The sequence below is a fragment of the Apodemus sylvaticus genome, chromosome 1 (genome assembly GCF_947179515.1).
Source record: "Apodemus sylvaticus chromosome 1, mApoSyl1.1, whole genome shotgun sequence".
In the NCBI taxonomy this organism is placed as follows: Eukaryota; Metazoa; Chordata; class Mammalia; order Rodentia; family Muridae; genus Apodemus; species Apodemus sylvaticus.
Window position 1 is genome coordinate 183,441,604 of NC_067472.1, and position 13,619 is coordinate 183,455,222.

General features: G+C 54.8%; 2 protein-coding genes across 5 annotated transcripts; one reads left to right on the plus strand and one right to left on the minus strand.

Moving 5' to 3' along the window:
* The first annotated feature begins 1,830 nt into the window (after positions 1-1,830).
* On the plus strand, positions 1,831-2,770 carry C1H19orf33 (chromosome 1 C19orf33 homolog). The gene is made up of 4 exons (XM_052167209.1): positions 1,831-1,980; positions 2,107-2,219; positions 2,378-2,446; positions 2,572-2,770. The coding sequence occupies exons 1-4, from the start codon at positions 1,959-1,961 to the stop codon at positions 2,695-2,697; spliced, it is 330 nt and encodes a 109-aa protein (XP_052023169.1). The 5' UTR covers positions 1,831-1,958; the 3' UTR covers positions 2,698-2,770.
* On the minus strand, positions 2,762-11,458 carry Yif1b (Yip1 interacting factor homolog B, membrane trafficking protein). Of its 4 annotated transcripts, none has more exons than XM_052167177.1 (8): positions 11,347-11,458; positions 6,052-6,284; positions 5,857-5,961; positions 5,679-5,757; positions 5,523-5,580; positions 4,529-4,684; positions 4,357-4,450; positions 2,762-3,044 (listed from the first exon to the last, which is right to left on the minus strand). In XM_052167177.1, exons 1-8 carry the CDS (start codon positions 11,390-11,392, stop codon positions 2,889-2,891), a joined length of 927 nt encoding a protein of 308 aa, XP_052023137.1. In that variant the 5' UTR covers positions 11,393-11,458; the 3' UTR covers positions 2,762-2,888. The 4 variants fall into 4 exon arrangements, with proteins under 4 accessions (XP_052023137.1, XP_052023128.1, XP_052023155.1 ...); XM_052167168.1 differs by having other exon boundaries at positions 11,338-11,458; XM_052167195.1 differs by lacking the exon at positions 11,347-11,458 and adding an exon at positions 11,182-11,311.
* Positions 11,459-13,619: the final 2,161 nt, after the last annotated feature.

The window sequence follows — 13,619 nt, forward strand, 5'->3', positions numbered from 1 at the left end:
AGGGCTACACAGAGAAACTCTATCTCAGGAAAAAAAAAAAAAATCCAACCCCTTATATAGAGAAACCCTGTCTGGGAAAACAAAATCCAAAAACCAAACAATTAGCTAGGCAGTGGTGGCACACACCTTCAGTCCCAGACCCTGGCTGGCTGAGTTTGAGGCCAGCCTAGTCTACAGTTCCAGGACAGGCAGAGCTACACAGAGAAACCTTGTCTCAAACAACAACAAATCCAAGCCCTCCCCAACATACACACAGTTGGCCAGCGGTTCCTCTGCACACCGCTTTTCTCCTTGTCTTTACTCCGTTGGCTGGTGGAGTGGGTGTCGGGTTTTAGAATCCACTGCTATTTAAGACCAGCTCGGGTTGTATATTGACTTATAGGCAGATAGGTGTACATGAGACCCTGTCTCAAGAAAAGAGGGTGGGTGGGTACTAGAAAGATGGCTCAGTGATGGACAGCACTGGCTGCTCTTCCAGAGGACCTAGGTTCGATTCCCAGAACCCACATGGTGGCTCACAATGGTAACTTTGGGGACCCTACACTGTCTTCTGCAGGCTGCAGGCACGATGCACACACATACACAGGCAACATCACTGCATGTTAAGAATGTAAGCTGTAAAGTGGGAAGGTGCTAGAAGGTGGTTAGGAGCGTTTGTTGTTCTGGTGACTCAAACCCACCTGAAACTGCCGTCCCAAGCGTGGCCTCCAGACACCAGCACGCGCATACACAAAAGCATTCACACACACAATGGGACGCACCAAGTGTGTGCCGGAGTGACAGGTGTGGAGCTCCTCAGACACTGAGCAGGCATCTGAGGTGGCGCGTGCCCACCTGATCCCTGAAACAGCCACCTGTTCCTGCTGAGAAGCGCCTGCTTTCGGAACATATAGGTGGGTGTTTTGTTCTGAATACTCTACGATAGCTGTGTTGTGTGTTTGTGCCTGGATGTGCGCCTGTGGAGGTCTGAAGACAACTTGCAGGATTAGGTCTCCTCTCCCCGCTGGTTCTGGGTGATCAGACTCAGTCCATTAACCTGGCCTACTTTCTGGCTGGCACAGAACTCACTCCATAAGGCCAAGCTGGCCTTGAACTCACATATCCACCTGCCTCTGCCTCCTGAGTGGTTAAAGGTGTGTGCCACCAAGCCCAGCACTCTTGTCATACTGTGTAGCCCAGGCTATGATAGAACCTTCAATTCTCCTGCTCCAGTCTCCTGGGCTTACAGTACCTAGCTTGGAGCTAATGTTTGTGTTCTCAAAAGTCACATGGCGAAGCCAAGTCCCAAATTCAAGATCCTACTACATTCAGACATGGAGAGCCGACAGCTTGGCAGGGAGTAGGCCTTCTCCTTACTAGCCTGTGCCTGTAGCCCCGCCTATGCCTAGCTTACAACTATGAGGTAAATTACAGCTTAAGCACTAATCTGTTATGTTTAACAGCCCAAATGAAGACACCTGCCTTTACCAAAACAACACAACACATTTCACCACCACGCACTCTGCCAATCAGCAGCCTAGGAATTTAACCCATCTGCCCTGTCTTCCACCATCACCCCAGGGTGCAACTTTGCTAATGCCTTTCAGCTGCCGCCTTGGCGCACTCGGCTGGCCACCAAATTCCTCAGACACTACCTATATCTCAGGCTCCCAGGATGCGCTGTAACTTTGTGCAGTGTAGGCGGGAGGGCTCTCCCGACGCAACGGGGGCAATCGACGACGAGTCCCATCCCCCTTTCTCCCAGAAACCTACAACCACTTCCACCCCCACTTCCCACTTAGGAAAGTCTGGGTGGAGCTGGGAGCGCTGGGGCAGTGAGTCAGGGCCTAAGAGCGGAGAGGGGACAAAGGTCCGGAGGGTGGGGCTGCGCAGAATTCCTGAGGTGGGCAGGTCGCAAGGCCCCGCCCCCAGCCCTAGGCTCGGCCTAAAGCTTCGGGCCGTCCAGCCTGGTCACTGCCATGGAGTTTGACTTGGCCGCAGGTACGCTCCCCGGGAGTGAGTGGTGGATTTGCGGCGAAATCCGGGACTCAAAGCCTGGGTGGGATTCCCACTGACGGGCCGCTCGGTCGCCTACACAAGCCGTGTTAACTCCCCTCTCCTCCGCAGCCCTGGGCCCTGGTTCTAAGAAGCCAGAGGGGGCAGGACAAGTGGGAGACCCCAAACACTGTCCTCTTAAAGCGCCGGGCCGGCCAGAGGCAGGCGCTGCCCACAAGCCGAGGGTAAGTCACTTCCCCACCGGCATCGCGTCCCGAGGGCCCGAGATGAGGACTGGCTTCCGTCCTGGGTCGTCGTCCACACATCAGCCTCCCAGTGTGGGTTGGAAGCTGCTCGTGCGGGTTCTCGTCCTCACTGTCACCCCCACCCCATCCCCATCCAGCATGGCCCTGGCAGCTCCTCCGACTCCAGCAGCAGCAGCAGCTCCAGCGACTCGGAGGCAGAGGGGAAGGTAAGAGGCTGTCCCTCGTCCGTCCCCAGCCTGTTCCCCGCCATGGTCATGGGCAGGTTAGGCTCCCGGCCGGGTGGGTGGGGCGGGGCCACCTCCTCTCCTACCCACCGTCCTCGGCTCTCCAGGAGCACGCCGCTGGCTGCAAGAAGCATGAACGCTCCTCAGACAAGGCCAAGAAACCCAAAGTGAAGAAGGAGAAGAAACAGAAGGAGAAGAAACAGGAGAAGAAGAAGGAGAAGGCCCCCCACTGACTTATTAAACTCGCAGCCCTTTCCGCTCCCCAGCGCCCTCTGCCGGTCAGGAGCGGAGGCCGCGCCGAGCCCATCAGGTTTATTGTTGCGGATGTGCAGCAGGCGACAGGAGCACCTTGGCTGGGAGGGAGGGCGCGCAGGGGCCCTGGTTAAGCGAGATGAGCGTGGGAGCTGGAGGCCAGGCCGGCAGCTCACCGTACAAGGTGGAAGGTGAGCCAGTACATGAGCACCGGCTGCGCAGCCGCCACCGCCATGGTCAGGTACATGCGCAGCTGGTTCCGCGCCCCGCGCACCGGCACTCCTTCGGCCGCAGCCTGGGCCAGGATCTTGAGCCGCAGGGTCCGGATCTGGGTAGCAAGGGGAAAGAGGGTCAGCGTGGGGGACCCGTAAGTGCCAAGCAGCCCGGGGTGAATCCCTGCCCCTCTGTGTTCCTGAGCAAACCACAGTGAGCTGCAGAGGCAAAGGCCAGTTGGGGCTCTGCTAACAATTGTAGGCGCCCGGCCTGAAGAGCGCGGTCTGGCTGCTTCCACCCACCGGGAGGCAGTGCCCTCCTTCATGCAATGCAGATCCTCGCAGACACTAGCCCAGTGCCCTACCACAGAATAACACTCCCCAAACACGCCAGCTCCAGAAGACAAACTACAAGAGCCATTTTCTTTTGGGTTTTGCTCAGATGCCCCCCTTTCCCTCTCTCACTGGAAGAGAGGGCAGGATCTTGAAATGTGGACCAAGGTGGCCTCAAGCTTCCTGCAATCTACTTGAGCTCTGGTATGAACGTCAGCACAGCCTGCGGGAGTCAGTTCCCTCCTTCCACCACGTAGGTTCCAAAGCTAGGACTTCAGAGTTGTCAGGCTTGGGGACAAGGGCCTGCTTAGCCGCCTCACAGTCCCAGATATTTTTTTGGATGTGTGTGTGTGTATGTATGTATACATAATATCTGTGGGGGCCAGAGGACCCCTGGGGGGGGTCCTTCTTTTTTTCCAGACAGGGTCTCTTATTAACCAAGCATTTACCCAGTAGGCTATGCTGGTAGACCAGTTAGCTCCAGACCCCTGCCCCCACATTCCTAGCTCTGAGACTGTAAGAGGATATCCACTCTGGGCTTTTTTTTTTTTTTTTAATGTGGGGGTCCAAGGATTGAAGTGAGGCCTTCCTTCCTGCTAGAGCCATGCCCCAACTCCCTTAACGTAACAAGATGACAAGGCTTGTGCTTGTGGGACAGTCAGTGTCACCCTCTGCTTCCCCCTCACGCTCAGTCTAAGTCTCCTGAGATCCCAGGTGCAGTCACCAGGCATCCCATTTTACGAAAGAAACTGAGGCTTAAGTAGGAGGTGACTCACTCCAAGTACAGATTAGAACCCCCTCACCATGGCCCCATGGCCTCTCGACCCCACCTGGAGGGACTCTGGGCATGCTGGCAGAAAGTCCAGCATCTAGGAACAGAAGTGAGAGCCCAAGAGGCGCCTGCGTCCTGGGCAACCCTGGCCCTGGCCTAGCATCCTGGCTGGCGCCCGCTCGCATTAGGCCCATATAAGAGTCTCCCTCTTCCAGGAGGTGCTCCTAGACCCCAGATTTGGTACTTGGATGCTCCCAAGATGTCCCCAAGCCTGCCCAGGAGGCCCCGTGGCCTCAGCCGTGCCCATCCCAAGTCCCACTCACCATGAACACAAAAATGGACACGCAGCACCAGGCCAGCACCAGGTAGTAGCCAATCTTTCCAAACAGCAGGCCTGTGAGGACCCCGCCAATCATCCTGAGGGGGAGGGGGAGGGGAGCCAGTGTGAGGAAGAGGCCAAGATCTGGGACTGGCAGGCAGGGGAGGAGCACTCACCCCACATATTTGTAGCCCAAGAAGGCCACCAGGTCAATGGTGGTAAGGTCGGTGTTGACAGTGACCAGGTAGAGACTGAGCAGGATGGCTACGACTTCCAGAGTCAGCCAGGCCAGTGCAGAGCTCGCCTGCAGTCCCAGGAGGTCTGGGGAGAACCTGCCGGAAGAGACATCTCCTGAGCCTCACAGGGCAGCCCCGTGTTGATGGCACTGGAGAGGGAACAGAGACTGCCAAGGAGCTGGGTCTGCCCCTAGACAGTGACACTAAAATCAGGGCTTAGACGGGGACCTCAGAGCCCTGTGAGGCGTACCAGGAAGGTTCTTCCCTCAAGAAAGAAGAGCTGGGCTGAAGCCTGAAGTCAGGAACTAGTGGGGAAGGGGCCCTGCTCCATCTTGGAGCCTCAGCAAGGAATACACTAGTTCTGTGACACTTGTTTTTGATGTGGAGGTGGGGGGAAGGAGCAGGTGACAGTGAGGGAGAGGTGGGTGGGGCCTGGTCAGCCTGCAGGTTAGGAAATGACACAGGATGGGAACCTGGGGAAGGAGCAGGTGCCGGAAGGAGGGGAAGAGCACATTCCTGTGTCAGTGAACTAACTGGATGTGCAAGGGCCCTGAGGCAGCGGCGGCAGTGGGGGGGGGGCGGCGGCAGGAGGGCTGGGTGAGCTGCTTGACCTTCGAGCCATGGATAGCTTACAGGATGGGGGGGCAGGCCCACCTCTTAGAGCTTTTAGTTGCTGCTAGGGTGAGAGTATAAGGGGTGAAGGAGCAACTTATTTAAGGGACTGTGGGTGACAGCCAAGAGGAAGGAAGGTTGGATCTAGAAGACAGCCAGGTACAAACCGGTTTGATGGGTTTCACGTGGATGAGTGAAAGGTGTCACTGAGGTGACTGGCCACAAGGTGGGGCTGTCCCAGGACAGGAGAGCTGAGACCTCTCTGATGGCTCCTGGCCTCATAGATCCATCCCCATGTCGTCCCCTGCTCCAGGAGCCTTACCTGTCTTGGGTCCCCAGGGCAAGGCCGGCCACCAAGATGTAGGTGATGAAAGCCATGGCTGTGGAAGACAGACACTCATCAGGGGAGGGAAGCCCTGTTGGGTGCCAGGCACCCAGACGCCTGCCCCAGCCATGCCAGGCGGTGGGAGGGGACAACCTGGAATGTAGAGGTCTGGAGCATTGATGTCGAAGCGAGGGGCCACTGGGGTGTCCTGCTGGTACTGCACCTCCCAGTCCTGTGGAGAGAGTTGGGGCAGTGGCAGCGCCCCAGGGCGGGGGTCCCCGTCCCGCCCCCACCCCCCCACTTCCTGGCAGGCGCTGAGGCGGCTGCTCACCTGGTGAAGGTAGGGGAAGACAAGCAGTCCCAGCTTCTTGCCCACGTACACCGTGTCCACGGCGAAGTAGTACTTGAGCTTGCTGACGGGGATGAAGCGGTCGATCTGGAGAGGTAAAGGGCAGGCCTAAGGCCCCGTGGCCCCCGCCCGTCAGCCGTGGGCTCCCAGCCTACACCCACCGCTGAGCCCACTCACGTTCTTATCCACCAGCTCCTTGCCGTGCGCGGCCAGGCTGCTCCCGTAGGCCATCGCCATGTTGGACATAGGGGCGGCCAGGAAGGCTGCCTCGGGTGAAGAGGTGGGGTAACCCAGACCACCCGGTGACGGCTGGCCTCCATAGCCCCGGCTCGGGGCCGAACTTGTGTCGTCGAAAAACTGGTGTGGATCAGTCATGCCTGGCTGGGACGCTGGGACCCTCCGCTTTGAGGCTGCACAGAGAAGGGGAGGAGCTCAGTAATTCTGCCTGGGGTCCTCCACTCTCTCTGGCCACAGCTGGAGCAAGGGTCACCAAATAGACGCTGCTGTGACGTCAGACGGGCTGCCGTCGATTCACCCATTCATCGACTTACCCATCATTCATTCATCTGTCCATGCATTCATTCATCTGTCCATCACCCATTCTGTACTTATCCATCTGTCACCCGCCCACCATTTACCCCTCATTTTCTGTCTCTACAAGTGATAATGGCGAGAGCTCCTTCATCTTGGGGTCTACTCTGCACAAATCCTATGCAGCCATGACAAACAAACTTCTGCTCCTAGAGGTCCCCGACTGGGCTCCCGGCTCTCTGCCCCACGGTCTGGCGCCCCCCCCCCCCCCCAGCCCACCCTCCACTGGAGTCTGCTGCACTGGGCAACCACGGGCAGATGAGCTGCTGTTTTTCTCTTGCTCACTGTCGGGTCCCTGGGGCGGGCGTGGGCCCCTTGTTCACAGCTGGATGCCCCAGTTCCCAGACGAGCTTAGAGTGGGCAGGCGCCCTCTTGGGCAGCCTATGGGAAGCTCATTGGCTCATACGGGGCGCGATCGCGCGCGCGCGGTGTGTGCAACACAAAGGCTACGCTCACTCACTCACAGCCAGCCAATCCAACTGAGGCGATTTCCAGTTTAAGTTATCACTAAAGATGTCCCAATTCAGGCCGAAGCATAAGGGTTAAGGGACAGGCTCTGGGAAGGGAGGGACACCTTGGAGAGCTTGGGTGTGAGCTGCTAAGTCACAGAGGTAAGATGTACCAGGTGAGGCTATGGACTTCTCAAGGAGGTGCGGAGGCGCGCTTCTACCCACAGTTCATAGAGGAAGCCAAGGCCAGGACAGCGAGGCTCAAAGTCTTACAGGCACTATGGGACCACGCCCACATCAAGGGCTAGCCCAGCGGGTGCAGTGCTGCAAGTCTCTCATTCCAGGACGTGGGAGGCAGAGGCAGGAGGATCTCTGCCCCAGGCCAACCTGGTCTACATAGCAAGGTCCAGGAGAGCCAGGAGGAATACCCACAGTTTGCCAGGGATATCTCAAAAACCAAACAATCCTCTCCCAAAAATACAAAGCAAAACTAACAACGAGGAGGAAGGGCTGGGAAACTGAGTCACGAGGAGGGCTTGCTGCTCTTCCGGAGGACCCAAGTTCAGGCCCCAGTACCCACGACCACCAGGGAGCTGGTCGGTGTTCAATACCCCACTTCTGGCCTCTACCGATACACGCAGACACACAAATAATTAACAAAAAACAATCCCAAACCCGAAGTTGCTAGTGCCTGAGGAGTGAAATCCGGCTGACCTCGGGCATCCACATGCAAGCACAGGGTCCAGGGTTCAATTCCCCTGCATGACATACAACAAAAACAAAACCCCAACTTTTATCTGTAAAAAGTTCCATCTGACTTGGCGGGGGAAATCTGGGAAGTGGAGGCAGCGGAGCGGGCTAGGCTAGAGAACGTGGCGCACAGGGCTGGGGTGGAGACATAGGCAGTAGCCACTTAAGTACTGAGCCTGCGGGCCAGACATGGAAGCTGTGTGGAACTGGGCTGAGGAGAGGAAGTGAGAGGAATCCCCTACCTCTTCTAAGCAGGGGTGGGAGGCAGTGTCTGCAGACACGGGGTAGCCCCAGGGTCCCGGGTACTGGCGGTTGAGCCCAGGGAACTGTGGTAAGACTGAGACTGCACACTGGGAGGAGCAGTCAGACCGCGGGGAAGCTGCCTTTTCTGCAGTCTATCGAGCTGACTGTCTCGACCAGGTCAGCTGGGCACAGCAGCTCACATCGGCAACCCCAGCACTCAGGAGGCCGAGGTGAGGTGTGCGTGAGCGTGTGCCACCCTGTTTTTAAAGACTTATTTATATGTGTATTGAGTTTCGTCTGCTGCTGTGAACCACCATGTGGGTGCTAGGGGGCAAACCCGCTCCTCTGCATGAGCAACAAGTGTTCTTCAGTAGTGAGTTTGTGTGTGCGCAGGGTGCATGTGTGTGCAGAGGCCAACAACAGCTGTCTTTCCCAATCACTCTCCACCTTACATTTTGAGACTAGATCTCTCACTGAACCTGTAGCTCACGGATCCGGCTACACGGGGCAGGTGATGAGCCCTTGGAATTCTGTCTTGGCCTGTGAAGGCCTAGGCCACAGCAGGAACTGCCATGCCTGGCTATTTCCGTGGGTGCAAACTCAGGCCCTCCACTTGAGCAGGTGCACTTGGCTTGACTGAGTTGTTTTCCGAGCTCGTCCCTCACCATTTTAGGAAAAGACTCTCATGATATAGCTGGCCCAGGTTGGTCTTGAACTCAAGACCCTTCTGCCTCTGCCCTCCATGTATCTAGGACAACGGGCCTAGCCCTCCGGCCCGGCTCGTTCCCCTCCTATGAGCATCTGGTCCTCGACCTGGATGGTACCAACCTCCAACCCTGCTCCGGAGACGCCACAAAACTACCGATTCACCTCACATTTCTCACTGGCTGGTGCGTCTGTCAGTAAGGCCCTGCTGAAGACCTAGCAGCAGATAAGATGACAAGTGCTCTGCCTTCCCAGACATTCTCTGGGGTGGCTCCTTTCCAGCTCTCAGAAACGGGTGACCTAATTCTCCACTATGCTCTCCTCCCACAGAGTGCAATCTCACAGCCACGGCTGGCCCAGGCCTCACCTTTCTGCTCACCTACTCCCCTCTGATATCCAGCCTCTCACAGTGCCTCACCTTCGCTTCCGTCCCTGTTGTTGCCTATTGGACGACAGGAAGAGAAGACGCTTAAGCGGCTCGCCTGTTCCCACCTACTTTTCTTTTTCTTTCTGGTTTTTTTTTTTTTTTTTTTTTTTTTTTTTTGAGTCAGGGCTCTGCTATGTAGCTCAGGCTAACCTCAAACTCACGATTTTCTGGAGCGCAGGTTCCTTACCTATTCTTAGTCCCATTGAAGGAAGTCTCCAGTGGATAGCCAGAGATTTTTTTTTTAAGTACCGAGCACTGGAAACCAGGGCCTTGTGCGTGTTAAGCAGGAATTCTCACACTTAGCTGCATCTCCGGCCCTTTTACTTTACAGACAGGGTCTTGCTGGGGTGTGCTGGTGGGTGCCTTTGATCCCAAGGCTGAGGAGGCAGAGGCGGATGGATCTCTGCAGGTTTGAGAGCAACCTGGTCTCATGGTGAGCTCCAGGACAGCCGTGGTTACATAGCAGGAACCTGTCTCGAAAGGAAGACAAACGAACAAAGCAACCCAAAAACCAAACCAGAGTCTTACTAAGTTCCCCAGGCGCGGCTAACTTGGAAGGAACTTAAGACCCTGCCTCTCCCTTCCAAGCAGCTGGGTGTACCACCCTTAGCTCTGAGATCCTCTGATATAGTTATCTTTTTGTTTTTAAAAGACTCACTATGTAGCTCATTCTATCCTGGGACTCACTCTGTAACCCCGGTTGGCTTTGAACTCATGGGTAATCCTCCTGCCTCTGCCTTAAAAGTGCTTGAAGGACAAGTGCCTTACTTGCCTCGCAGGCGCATCACCTGTGTGATCCCTTTAAGTGAACGAACGTGAACTTTTCATCCTCTGCCCGAGAGCAAGGACCACCATGCTGAGAATCAAATTCTAATACCGGGTCAGCCCTGTGTGACCTGCCCTCAGCCCTGCCCTGTCAGCGGCTCTGGCCCCAGTCCCAAGGCCTCTCAGGTCCCGACTTTGACAAACTCTTTGCCTTAACACACAGTCCCATCAACCCAGAACCACCCTCTCCCAGAGCCTGGCTCCTGACTTCCCCCCTCACCATCAACTCGACTGTGTATCTTGATGGCACAGGCCTCCACTGCCTTCCTCTCCAGGAACCCCCTAGGTCTTTTGTCCTTAGGCACACGCTCTTCAAGGACGCAAGGAGACTTCCAGAAGAAACAACTGAGTTCCACACCTCCATCCCAGCCCCAACCCTGTGCACTCCACACCTCTTGTCTATTAACAAAAACTAATTCGTCTGTGTGTGTTTGTGTGTCCACCACACATCCATCTCGGATAGTCAGGCTTGGTGGCAGGCGCCCTCGCTGGAGCCCTCTCTGGGAACCCACCCCTGTCTTTTCCCACCATTTTCTTTAAACACATGCAACCCTCTTCTCTCCAACTCCCAAGTGCTGGGGTTACAGGTGTGCACCACGACCCCTCCCCCACGCTTCTATCACAGCAGTTCCATCGCTCTGTATTGGCAGCTCTATGACAGGGATACATGCCGGCAGGTCACATGTCACAGAGTGTCAAGGGGTAAATGGAGCCTCCTCAAACCCTAGTCACAATCTGGATTACACACACACTCTCTGGTTCTTACTACTTACTCCCCAACTACTCTAGTTGACAACACATTTCCTTCCTTGGAAAGTGTCTATCTTCAACTCCTGAACTCTAATTGTAAGAAAGCAGGGACCAGAGCTTTGGTAGTTACTAGTGTGTACCCAAATTCCAGCCCGGGGCCTGGCACAAGGTTCACTAGAGCAAGGTATGCTAGATGACTAAATAAAACAAACGGGACATAGATATATAGTAAGAGACCAGGGGGAATTCAAATTCACATTTGGGGAAAGAGGTTAACAGAGCTGGAAAAAGGAGGTTAGCAGGACAGTATGCACTGGTTGTGATCGTAAATGGGACGTAAATATGGCCCTGTCCGCACAGGGAGTGTCCAGGGGCCATACTGTGGAGCGTGGGTGACAGCTCGTGGGCACCAGCGAGCCTCGGAAAGGTGAGGAGCACAGGAGGTCAAATCGCTGACTGCAAATGAATGGAAGTAGCGTTTCTCTGAACACCGCACTAAATCTTCCTCCAACTTGCTTTCTTGTAAAGGAAATTTTCTAAAGAACCTACCCGCGATGCGCCCCCTACCCGGACGTGGCATCCCTGCGCTGTGCACACCTAGAAACTCCAGGTCCCGGACGGAGGGACCTCGTGACCTCCGTCCGACCTGGAGTGACCTCGCCAACCGCCGCGACGGGCCCCGCCACACCCTCGCCCGCCCGATCTCCTCAGCGGGCCACGTACGCCACTTACGCAGCCGGGGCGTCCCCGCCGACGCCGCCAAACCCGTCGCGTGCATGCTTAGATGCCACGGCCGCTACCGCCACAGCCGCAGTTCGGAATGGGCCCGCCCGGTTCCCGTAGCCACGCCCCAATGGTACAGAGAGACCCAATAGGTCTCTGGATGGCGCAAGAAAGCCACGCCCTCGAGGGGGTGCGGCCTGGTTGAGTGGGCGGTGGCTTACATAAGAGGCGGGAACTGGGGCCCATGACGTAAGGGGAGAGGCCGTACCTTAGTGGCAGCGGGACGGAGCCTGGTACGATCTAGGCGGAGAAGGCTTCAGGCAGGAAGGAAACGTTCCTATTGTTGAGCGCGGAAGTCGATGGGAAATGTAGTTCTTTACAGGCAGGCACTAGATTTAGTAGAGAGCCCAGGGAGGCTGAACAAGAGTGAAAGGCTGGGAGAATGATGGATTATCGCAGTAATGCCGGCTCATCTATCGTTTACACAAGAGCAGCACTCATTTTTATTTCATTTATTTATTTATTTATTTGGTTTTTCGAGACAGGGTTTCTTTGTGTAGCCTTAGCTGACCGTGTAGACCAGGCTGGCCTGGAACTCACTGAGATCTGCCTGGCTCAGGATTAAAAGAATGCGGCACCAGCGCCCATTTAGGCTGAGAAACGAAGTTTAGCTTAGTGGATCGCTTCTGTATTCCCAATACTGAAGAAGCTGAAAAAGATAGTCACAAGTTCAAAGCCAGTCTATGCTTTGAACATAGTGAGCTCTAGTCTTTTTTTTTTTTTTAAAGGCCCCTCAGCATATTAGGTCAGAAGAACCAGTAACTTTCTTCGAAGGTGCCTTTAGGTAATTTCCCAGAAGTTCATAAAAATGTTCTCACGGGGCTCTTTTCCTTCAAACTTTCTGTCTAGCAAAGGTACCGCATACAGCCCCCCCCCGCCCCCATTAAATGCACACAAACACAACTTTGAGCACAGAACCCTGAAAACTAACTTTCTCCTGTGTGTCCCTCAGTGTCTCTTTTCGCTCTTTCTTAATATGCCCCCGCCTCTTTGACTTGAGAAAGGGTCTCACACAGTCTAGGTTGACTTCGAACTCATTACGGTGAAGATGTTCTTGAGCCTCATCTTTCTGCTTCTACCTTCCCAATCCAGGGATTACAGCTGTGTGCCACCACGACCCATGGCTGGCTGGCCCCTTTCTGTCCTTTCTTTTTTTGCTTATCGAAGGAAAAAAAAAATAAGGGTCGGAAATGCCTCTGGTAAGTGATAGCACTCCAGAAGGAGGTGGCCAGCAAGTGACCGTGTCCTGTGGCTTCCCTTTCCTCTTCTGAATTTGTCTTCTCAGGGAGGAGACCTGCGTCAGACACAGTCCTTTGTTGAGACACACCATCTTGCCCCGTGTTAGTGTCTGACTGCTAGGCACTACCTCCATTCCTCATCCTCCGCCTTCATCTTGTCTTAATCCATCTATCTGTGACCTTTTAAAAAAATTAGTAAGGCAGACATTTTGGGCCTCTTGTGTGAATATATGTAGTCATCTGTCTATAGGTATATGGATATCTGCTGAGTCCCTACCTATTGCAGAATCCAAGTGTGCAGCTAGATTTGTTGGCACACACCTGTCATCCCAGCACTTGGGATGTGGTAGCAGGAGGTTCAGATGTTCAAGACCATCCTTGGCTATATACTGAGTTCAAGTGAACCACTTAAAACTGTCTCAAAAATATAAAAGATAAAATAAGGTGTGTGGCGCTCCTGATACTGAAACAAAAGAATCAAGAGTTTCGAGCCCTTAGTGATGGTGCACACCTTTAACCCCAACAGTGGTGATGCAGAAGCCGGTGGATGTCTGAGCTCCATTTACAGCGTAAGTTCCAGGACAGCCAGGCTGACACATAGAAAGCTTGTCTCAAAAAAAAAGGGGGGGTTGGCTCAGCAGCTCAGAGTGCTGTCTGCTCTTCCAGAGGTCCTGAGTTCAAATCCCAGCACTCACATGGCGGCTCACAACTGTCTATGACTCCAGTTCCAGAGGCTCCAACAGCCTCACATAGACATGCAACTAAGCAAAATACCAATGTCTATGAAATAAAAATAAAAATAAATTTAAGGAAAAAAAAGCAGGGTGGTGTAGCAGTGGTGGTATCAGCCCCCAGCACTTGGGAGGCAGAGGCAGGCAGATCTCTGAGTTCAAGGCCAGCCTGGTCTTCAGAGTCAGTTTCATGACAGCCAAGGCTACACAGAGAGACCCTGTCTTAGAAAAAAAAAGAACAAGCAACAAAGAG

Coding starts and splice junctions, on each gene's coding strand:
- Yif1b (XM_052167168.1), bottom strand. CDS start 11,392: ATGCACGCGACGGGTTTGGCGGCGTCGGCGGGGACGCCCCGGCTGCGT. Junction 5,962..6,051: donor AGGAGCTGGTGGATAAGAAC/GTGAGTGGGCTC, acceptor TTACCTCTCCAG/ATCGACCGCTTCATCCCCGT. Junction 4,685..5,522: donor GCCCTGGGGACCCAAGACAG/GTAAGGCTCCTG, acceptor CTCTTCCGGCAG/GTTCTCCCCAGACCTCCTGG.
- C1H19orf33 (XM_052167209.1), top strand. CDS start 1,959: ATGGAGTTTGACTTGGCCGCAG. Junction 2,220..2,377: donor GCGCTGCCCACAAGCCGAGG/GTAAGTCACTTC, acceptor ATCCCCATCCAG/CATGGCCCTGGCAGCTCCTC. Junction 2,447..2,571: donor ACTCGGAGGCAGAGGGGAAG/GTAAGAGGCTGT, acceptor TCGGCTCTCCAG/GAGCACGCCGCTGGCTGCAA.